General features: G+C 39.2%; 1 protein-coding gene across 1 annotated transcript in view; it reads right to left on the bottom strand.

The window, feature by feature from the left end:
* Nucleotides 1-760: 760 nt before the first annotated feature.
* Nucleotides 761-9,941, bottom strand: part of LOC127631087 (plexin A3-like) — a 195,497-nt gene continuing 186,316 nt past the window's right edge. The window contains exons 24-32 of the mRNA XM_052109062.1: nucleotides 9,781-9,927; nucleotides 7,317-7,476; nucleotides 5,152-5,255; nucleotides 4,936-5,032; nucleotides 4,390-4,580; nucleotides 3,223-3,392; nucleotides 2,564-2,776; nucleotides 2,124-2,274; nucleotides 761-901 (exon numbers count right to left, since the gene is read on the bottom strand). Of these exons, the coding sequence (XP_051965022.1) occupies nucleotides 806-901; nucleotides 2,124-2,274; nucleotides 2,564-2,776; nucleotides 3,223-3,392; nucleotides 4,390-4,580; nucleotides 4,936-5,032; nucleotides 5,152-5,255; nucleotides 7,317-7,476; nucleotides 9,781-9,927 (1,329 nt within the window). The 3' untranslated portion in view covers nucleotides 761-805. The remainder of the gene's footprint in view (nucleotides 902-2,123; nucleotides 2,275-2,563; nucleotides 2,777-3,222; nucleotides 3,393-4,389; nucleotides 4,581-4,935; nucleotides 5,033-5,151; nucleotides 5,256-7,316; nucleotides 7,477-9,780; nucleotides 9,928-9,941) is intronic.

Here is a 9,941-nt window from a genome sequence, read left to right as displayed (position 1 = left end):
AGAAGAGGTCCATTTGGCCCCAAAATCACGAAAAAGAGAAAGAAAAAGATAAAAAAGGCGCTTTTATAGGTCTATGGCATTTTCGAGACAAATAGAAGGTTCCTCCAATTCCGCCCGGACCCGACACTACACATAATGCAGTTTCCCCCAACATTTGGTCTCCATTTTTGATTAATTCTGTCATAAATATCATATTCATTCCCTCGTCGCCCCAGCACAAGATTGTTCCAAAAGTCTTGAGGCATCTTGCAGAGGTCAATAGGAATCTATCGAGAATTGTTTTCAGTCAATTGCATTAGTTGCTCTCAGGTTTACTAAATGCTGCTTCTTTTCTCTCCCAAGTATGCTATTTTTTATCCATGGCACTATCTTGGCAATTTAGCACAGTTTCCAAGGCAACAGCAACGTGCACCTTTTTCATTGGAATGTATCTGATCCACAGTAGTCCAAAAAGTTTGTTAGGCAGTCGTATAGAAGTGAATGGTGTTTGAAATGCCAGCGCAGAAGAGAGGTACCCAAGCTGAGCCAAGGAATTCGGTCCAGGCATTAGGGAGTGAGGGCGTTTTGGTGTACAGGTTCTGGTCCAGAAAAAGATTGGGCTTCATGTGCTGTGCTGTGATTCCTTTAAGAGTTGATTGTCCAGTGTTTTAAGCCTCGACCTTTTGCTAGCACAAGCTGTTGATGTTCTATCACAGAACATTCTGTATATTTCGGACTCCCAATTCCATTGCAATCCTCCCACCCCCCCAACCCCAAAACCCTCAAACTTCCCTCCCCTCCCGTTTCGACCAATTGTTTGCTGCCCTCAGCTGCTGCCAGACATCAGGTTAATGGCTTGTTCCAGTTTGTGTCTTAGCTTGTGTTTGCGGCAGTAGCCATCTCGATCCAGTGCAGTCAAGATCTGTATGAGAGAGAGAAAGAGAGAGGCCATTAATTGAAGGCCAAAGCAATGTAATAATTCAATGTTCTACAGTCATCATTCAGAGTTTCGAGATGTGCACTGGAGCTCATAATGACAATAATAAATGAGCTCATCTGTACATTCATCAAGATCAAACCACTGATACAGAAACAACATTTGCAATTCAAAACGTTTGATAAAGATACACACTATCAGTCAACAGTTTGGAAACACTTGACTTAATCTATGTTTCTCATGATCAGAAAGACCTATGTATGAATTTCCTTACAAAAAACTTGTAGCTGACAATTATCTAGCATACATAAGGACACCTTGAACACTGTTTAAAAAGCCTCTCTGGATGCACCTCATGGAGATGGTTGAGGGAATACCAAGAGTGTGCTGAACAGTAAGCTAGGGAAAAAATAGATACTTTGAAGATGCTATCATTACTCTATTTGTGTTATTTCAGTTTGACATAACATTTCAAAAATTTGATTATATTTAAGGTCAGAACATACATTAGTATATGAATGCAGACACAAGCTTGATTTCGTGCATTGTTGCATGAAATCATGCAGTTTTTGGGGTATGTGGGCAGTTGGGGGGATAGAGTGCCCCATGATCATTTCCCTGTCAGTCAGAACTGCAACATGTAGCAACTTACCTGAATAATAACACGTCAGGCTTTATAGCATTGGCAATGCGTTGGTCATGCACTCGCATCTGCATTTGTGTACCCGTGTTAAATGTGTTTCTGGCCTTAGAGTAAATTATGAATTTACTATGAAAATGTCTAAAATGTCCAAAATAGTCATAAAAAAATAAAAGTGTGTCCAAACTTTTGACTGGAAGTCTTTTGTTACACCAACTCATTATCAGTATCAGCTGATAACTTCATTCTGATTAACAGATGTGTTAGTTCCCCCCATGTAAGTTCCAAAATCTACCAACAGTCATATATATTGTGTAAAATAATTCATTTAATTAATTGCCATCATTAAATTGAATTCTTTATCATATACATCTTTCAGAATAGTATCTGCCTTAGCCACCATGGCCTGTAGATATGAGCCATTGCAAAAAAAAACACATTTTGGTTAACTTCTATTTCATTTTGAATCCCGCCAAACATTAATTCTGCTCAATATTAAATGCAAGTCTCCTGTGTCTAAATGTGTAACGTTTAGAAAAGAGTGTGAAATACAGTCACATGTCTCACCTCTTCCTTGTACTTGTTGATGTAGAAGTACAGTTCACTGAGCGCGCTCAGTGTGTTGAACTCATTACCATGGAGACGAGACTGCTCTACCAGATAAGCATCCATGTCCTGATCACTAATACTCGGCATCTTACTGATGTCTCTGTAATATCTTGAAAACACAAACACACGTGCATAAATCCTCTGCTTAAGAACAGTTTGCAATGGATCTACTAGAGTCTGAAAACAAAACGAATTCATTTCCGTCTACAATGCTGCAAAATAAAGACTGTATAAAGAAAATCTCCAGAATAAAAGGATGACTAATCAATGACTTTCAACCTTAAATCTGCAACCTTTTGGTTACCATTCTAGATCTTTAAACCCTAGGCTACATCAATCAGATAAATAATCTTTGACATTGTGTCATTATGGGTGCAGAGTACAGGGGCTTCTTGTACCTCTCCACCCAGCTCTTGTAGTTAGGAATGTCTTTAGCGTAGAGGAGTTTGTTGGATGGAGAGTCTTTGCCCAAACGATGCTCCGATGTTGAGCAGGAGTCCATGAAGGTCTGAGCCACCACAGACAGACAGGCGTCTGTAATACTGTTCTTATGGATGTCAAAGACAAACTGAGGGTTCTTTATCACATTCACCCAAAACCGCAGAGGCAGGCTTGATGGAGAGACAGAGAGAGAGAGAGAGGGGTAGAGAGACAAAGCAACATTCAATTACATCCAAACTGAAGTAAAAGGCTTTTTAGTGATTGCGGTTTGTTTCAAATCTCAATAAAATGTTATTTTTAGGGCAGTCAATCGATTAAAACTTTTATCTAATTAAATGCATGGTATGGCAATTAATCAATCAAATTAATCACATACCAACATTTGCTAAGAAAATCCCCAAATGTAGACAATTCAAAGACAGAACATTATTTATGGCAGACAACTGAAAAAAGTTGCTTTAGAAGTCAATATTTTGTTTGTGTCATTTCCATATAATTAAACACAAGCCTGTCGCTACCTTCATTAAACTGGAACAGAACCCAGCTGGGCTTCAACACATTAAAAATGGATGCTACAGGAAATTAGGTTAGAGACAGGAAGTGCTCTGTATCTCACCAGTTGCTCTTCCAGGTGTGCCGTACGTCTGGATCAGTGATCTGTCTCTTGTCCGCCTGCTCGTCCAGGAAATCAAACATGTATTTGATGGCTAGTGGTAGAGCGCTGCCGCGATGAGCCGTGCTGAATACAGTCTCAAACAGATCGTCCACAAACTTCTGCAGTGTGCCCTACAAATGCAACGCACACACTCAAGAGTTACATGGAGGTTCTAACAAGGTTTTTTGGCTATACAACTGCTTTATTTCTGGCTGTTATCAGGATCATGGAAAAGAAGGTCAGGAAGTTTTCAGTATCTACAGTAGCAAACGCTATACAAATTGATGGTTTAAACTGACATGTTACAAAGGCAACAGTTAAGGTTTCTGCTAGTTTTATAGTCTAAGAGCAAAACAGGTTTGAATCTTGAGGATGTAGAATTATTCTTATCCACAGTTTTCCTGACCAACCACTAGCACTATTATGATTGCCACTAGCCTGTTTTCTGGTTCCGGTCTCCACATGAAGCAATGTAGACACTATCAAAACGAGAGATCCAGATGGAAAGCAACAACCATTTTAATTCTTACTGCACTCAACCTGTACAGTTGTTGGCAGTCATAACCAAAAGTGGTTAATAACATCAACGTAACTAACCTCAGGCCACCTCGTCAAGCCATCTACACACTCAGGTGAGGCACTCTCAAAAGACTGTCATTGCAACTCTGTAAAGTATCGTCACTACGGAGCCAAATCAAATTGAATACGCTTAACGTCACTATATCCCCCATAAACATGCTGATGCAAGCTAGAACACTGGACATCGGAAAAGTAGCTACAGATATGAATCACGAAACACTTCATGGAAAATGGATAAAACTTCTTTAAAAAAAGTTCATTTTGGTTTGAAAATTTTTAGTTTAGTGGTAATGGAAAGCGTTTTCATTTCTGGTAGAGAACAATGGCGTTTGGTTGAGCCATGTTTGAAGCTACTGCAAAATAGCCGATGCACACTCACCTGTGACCGCACATCATTTGAACATCACAAATGTGGCTAGTTGCTTGGCAACTGTAAACCGTAAGTTAACAAACTATGTTTTTAGAGAAAATGTTTTGCCATGTTTTACAGGGTTTTTACCCCAACGAAAGGGAAGTTTAGGAATTCTGCTTTGCGTTGTGCCTTGGTACCTTGGTAGCCAGTAAGCGTGTGAGGTAAATCTCAGAGACCATCTTGCTCCCACGGTCTCCCTCGCGCTGGTCTGCGTGCTCGTGGTTCTTCACAAGGTGCCAGAGTTTGGTGCCCGTCTCCTGGTCAGGGGTGATCATGGGAGCTCTTGATCGTAGACTGTCTGGACTACTAGAGGTCCTGAGGAGGCTCTCTGCAACACCACAACAACAATCCAAGTTAGAGACGAGTACTTCAATCCAATTCTTTAAGGTGTAGTTCACCCCGAATTGTTATCATTTAAAACAAAAAGAATATGAATTTGGAACAACATGAGAGAGAGAATAATTACAGAATTATATTATATTTTTGTGGTGAAGTGCCCCTTTAAGTGCTAAATCCAGCTGAATTCAGACAAACAGAGCTAGTGAAACAGATCACAATTTCAGTCTCTCAGTCAAACATATTTCACATGGCAAAAATTGTCGAAGTCACCATGATATGTTCAACAAACAAGACCAAAGCCGTGGATTGTGTGGCGTAAAGTGATCCGAGAGACAGCAGCTTACCGTATCGACTGAGGGAACGGGTGAATGTGAAGGAGTTGGCAATGTTGTAAGCGGATACTTGCTTCTGAACCAAAGCCACCAAAGACCCATCTGTCATCTGAGATGGAAAAGGAAAACTATTAAAAAACATGTGCATCTCATATCATAGGAGTAAACAACAAGCATTTGTGAACTTGTGTAACACCACATAGTAGCCGTCAGGAACTGTTGTCAAACCTGGTAGTGCGCCAGTGTGTTTAGTCTCTTCCAATCACTCTCGATCTTTGTGGTGACATCTTCATCTTGGAGGATAATTCTGATTAGTCGACCCTGCCGCCATTCTGTAGAATGATAAAGAAAATTACATTGATGTTTTGAAGTTTCATAAACTCAAGGTAAATCTTTTGATTTTGGTACCTTTACGTTAAAAATGATGTAGGGTAGGGCTTTATTAATCCATCTGAATTTGATTGTATCGTGAAATGTTGGGCTATGATATTATTGGTTAACATAATTTTTCTCTGCTCCAACGGCCTTGGTTGTATCAACAAAAATTATTTATAAAGTTTTGTCACAGTCCATTTCATGTTGTCTTTAAAGACCCCATCAAATGAAGTTGCGGCAGGACATCCTAAAGGATAATTTGCTAGAAGAAGGGACATTCTCATCCTATAGAGAGCTTTTGATAGGATAAAATTGTGCATAGTGCAAAATGAAACACTGTGAATTTTAAATGTGCATACCTGCATTTATAGTAAATTTTGCACATTAGCATATAGATGACCATAATGCTAAAAGACATGGGGCTCTATTTTCATAAGCGCACAAAGTGAAGTGCTAATTGCTGATTTTAAGTGCAATTTTCATGCCAGCGCTAAGCGCAAGTGTATGTGTGAAAACTGTTGGTGTATTGTGCGTTAATGAAGTGGTGCAAAGCGTAATTTACTATTTTCCCAAGAAATAGGTAATTGCACTTAGACGTTTCAGCTATATATATATACACACATACACACAGAACAGTTAGTTACGGTCCTCGAATCTGACTGGACGAGAGACATTAAATGAGCACTGATGGTCTGACACCATCAGCACTCCGACACTTCACTGTGTGTGTATCACTCTGCTTGTGTTCGTCCTGTTCTAAACTTAAGTGGAAGAGCAGTGCAGATCTGTTAAGAGCTATGTTTTGTTTTTGTTTTTTTACATTACATATGTTAGCCAGCAGGTGGTGGCAAAAGATAATTTTTGTGTGTAATATGAGCCAGTTAGGTGATGTGAAGTGAATCCCCATCAGCCGTTACTACACTTACTACACTACACTACTAAAGCTAGGAAATAGCTTTAAATGGCCTTAAACTAACAACTTCAGCATTACAGCTCATCACAGCTGAGACACAACAGACTGATTGATGACACAATGGGAGCTGTTTAAAAGTGGCGGAGGAACATTGCAGTTTCTATAGTGATCGACTCTTGTGCACCGGCTACCTCGAAATAGGGAGAAAAACCCCCACTTGGATGCTATTTTTCCACTGAGAAAGCTGACAACATCTCTGCTTGGGTATGTCAACAAATGATCACACACGCTCAGTCTCTCTCTCTCTCTCCCTCTCGCACGTTTTTTAACACTTCGTTATACGATTATACAGTATTTTCAATTGAAGTGTAAAGTAATTTGAGAGATATTTTTGGTTTAATATTTAGTATTTCAATACATTTTTCAGAAGTACAATCTACCGGTACAACTGAAGTACGTGCTGATACAATCACTTTTATTAATAGCCATGAGTTGTGTGTCAGTAAAAATGATTAATAATGATTACATTCTTTATAATTAATGGAGCGCAAAGCCAAATACTGACAAGAACCACATTTTCTATGTGAACTCATGGAGCGTGTCATACAAATACAACAAGATATTCAACAAGGATGCAGTTAATGCATAAAAGAACTTCAGTCAATATTTATATTCTTCTAATTCATTGCAAACAGTTAATTAACACAAACAAATTCTTATGTGCCATCTTTTGTATATCGCTGGTGCTTGACAGGGAACTGGTTATATAATAGGACACAGATGGTGCCAGAAAAGAACCTCAAAATTAAATTGCACTTGTCCCAGCCCACTGGCGCTTTGCATGCCCAATTTCTCCAGACCCACTTGTGCATAGACTTAGTACATGCTTGCATGAAAATACCAATCACCAAATGACAAAGCGTTGCGCTTAGCACTCTTAAAATAGGACCCATGGACTAAAAACCACGAAAGTCCAATACTGATTTATGGGGGTCTAATTAAGGAATTAATGATCATTCTATGGCCTACAAATAGTACATGGGGCCTACAAAAGCTTATGTCATAGATATGAATTCAGACACAGGTTGTAATCAGAGTTATTTACCTAAGTCCATGTCGTCGGCCTGCGGTCGCTGAGAGTACGGTATGCCTTTGTACACAGCATCTAGCAGCTTGTCCTTCACCTGAGTGATCGTGTCACAGTTTAGCACCTTAACAGGGATTTCTGTACCTGCCTCTCCCTCTGGGGCAATACACATGAGTGTCTAAGAGAAATTGAACGAGATGAAGAGATCTTTAGCATAAAAGGCAACACTTAGAACACATCCAGACTAACACTCATATTTATGTTTGTAAAAGCATTCATTTTGCTGTTTAATTCCTCCATCAGAAAAGGGGGTTTTGAAAATGCTCTACATTATGGCATACTTTGGAAAACAGTAAGTATTAGTGTGGAAGTGGACAAAGTCATTCAATAGCTTTATGTTTATGGTGCAGTTTCATCATTTTTGGAGCTTGTAGGCCCCAGTGAACATTCACTTATTTATTATATTGAAAAGCAGCTTGGGCATTCTGTCAAACTTCTCTTTTTGGGTTCCACAGAAAAAATCATATGGGTTTTGAGCGACATGAGTACAAGGAAATGGATTGGTAAATGATAATTCGTTTTTGGGCACCATTTAAAGGGTGTGGAAAGGTCAACTTACACATTATTATTATTATTATTATTATTATTATTATTATTATACAAAGCTTGGAGGCCCTATTTCACTCTGGTCTGCCAGTGTATCAAAGATTGATCGGGATCCCATTTCAAGCTTCAGCTTGATTTATCATAATAGCCATCTCAACTTTAACTGTTATGTCGATGGTGCAATATTTATCTGCCTGCAAAGTGACATTTAGAATATGTGAAATGCTCCGGTTTTGATAAAACGGTCACAGATCAATAAAAATAAAAAAATGCACGAGGCAACTGATCCGGCCACAAATAAGGATTCATGTGGCACATCTGAAAGTAAAAGAGATACAATACTTGAAGCAGATGTGTGATATTTTTTTCCCCTGTTAATATACTTTCTAAGAGTAAGTAAGCCATTTGCAGGACAATACAGTGCATCTATTGAACATTTCAGCAGAAAAACCCATTGTAAATCTTCATAAAGGAAGGCACCGTATATATTGCATTGTTACAAACAAACAAAAAAGAAACTACAGAATGTGTTCATCAGCTATTATATGCAGGCAGTAGCATGAAAAACTCATAAAAAAGATAACATGACTGCCAGCACTTACTGAGTAACACATACATATAACAGTTTCATAAACAGGCAGTGGAGTTACATTAAAGAGCCCAGCGTTTATTATGAACCCAACACTGATGTATCTCCATTCACACCATGACAACAGTCCATGTAAATTCATGAGAGAACCTCATGCGCTGCGTTAATCGCGTGATTACAACAATGCAGCTGGCACTGATGCGTGACTGTGCATTTGTGATCGTGGCTACTCACTGTTCATAAATTCACGCCAATTCCTGCCCTTCAGCAACAGCTCACACACGAGAAGTTTGTGATTAAAACCCAATTATTCAGTAAATTACAAAATTCTTCCAGAGATGGAGCGAAGCTATATTTGGGACGTATACAGTGCTGGTTTAGGAAAGGGATTGGGTTGAAAACCAATGGAAATTAGGGTTTTATGAACACAAGGGATAGCTCAACCAAAACTGAAAAACAAACCAAAAATCAAAACAAAACTGTAGGCTGTTTATGGTTGAAAGGCAACATATTAACTTGTTGATTTAATATAGAATGTATGATTACAGGTGTGTGTTTATCTGCATTTTCCATCAGCTTTGGACACAGCTCGTCCAATCAGAATTTTGAGAACTAAACATTTTAAAAGTCATGATTCAAATACGATTCATCATTTAGAATTGTAATTGAAATGAATCATTGTGAGAGCAAATATTTACACCCCTAATGAATATACTTCCATATACACTTACTGTAAGCACTGTGTACACAGGTGTGTCTGACCTTTCTTGACAACCCCCGGAAGACTCTCTTTAGAGTTGACAGCTAAGACAGCTGAATAACTATGCCACTTATCAATTACCTTATGCTGACCAATACTAAATATGGTGGAATTGATGGACTGTCTTATAGCTTTAACTACCACTGAGGAGCCATAGATTAAGCCTCATTTATTGTTCGACTCATATTGTTCAATTTAAAATCAATGCACAGAGCTCCGTCGGTACAGACAGTACATATGCCAACAGCGCAGACCATAATTTGCGTAGGCTTCAGTGTAGTTCTCAGTGACACAGGTGTTTGTGCATTTGACCACTCTTTTGAGCAGACATTTTTGTATATGTGTTTGAGGACAGATAGATTACTACATTGGTCATTTATTCCAAGATTTTCTAAAAATCACGCTCCCAATCCAACATAAGGTGAAGTCACACAATTGGTCTGACAAACACACTCTTTTGTGAGACTGGGGAAACAGGAAGTGGGATTATGGGATACATGAGAGAGCTTCACCATGGGGACACTGACCAGCTGCTTGTAGTCGATTTGCTGTCGGATGAGCTTGTCCTCGCTTAGGGAGTATCGCGCCTCTCCTGTGATAGCGTCTATGGGTCCCTTCTCCATCTGCTGCTTTATAGCACAGTAGAGCATGAAGAGAGGCTCGCCAGCACACTCCTGCAGAGAGAGAG

Source organism: Xyrauchen texanus, chromosome 37 (genome assembly GCF_025860055.1).
Source record: "Xyrauchen texanus isolate HMW12.3.18 chromosome 37, RBS_HiC_50CHRs, whole genome shotgun sequence".
NCBI classification, from domain to species: Eukaryota; Metazoa; Chordata; class Actinopteri; order Cypriniformes; family Catostomidae; genus Xyrauchen; species Xyrauchen texanus.
This window is presented reverse-complemented; position numbering and strand designations above follow the sequence as displayed.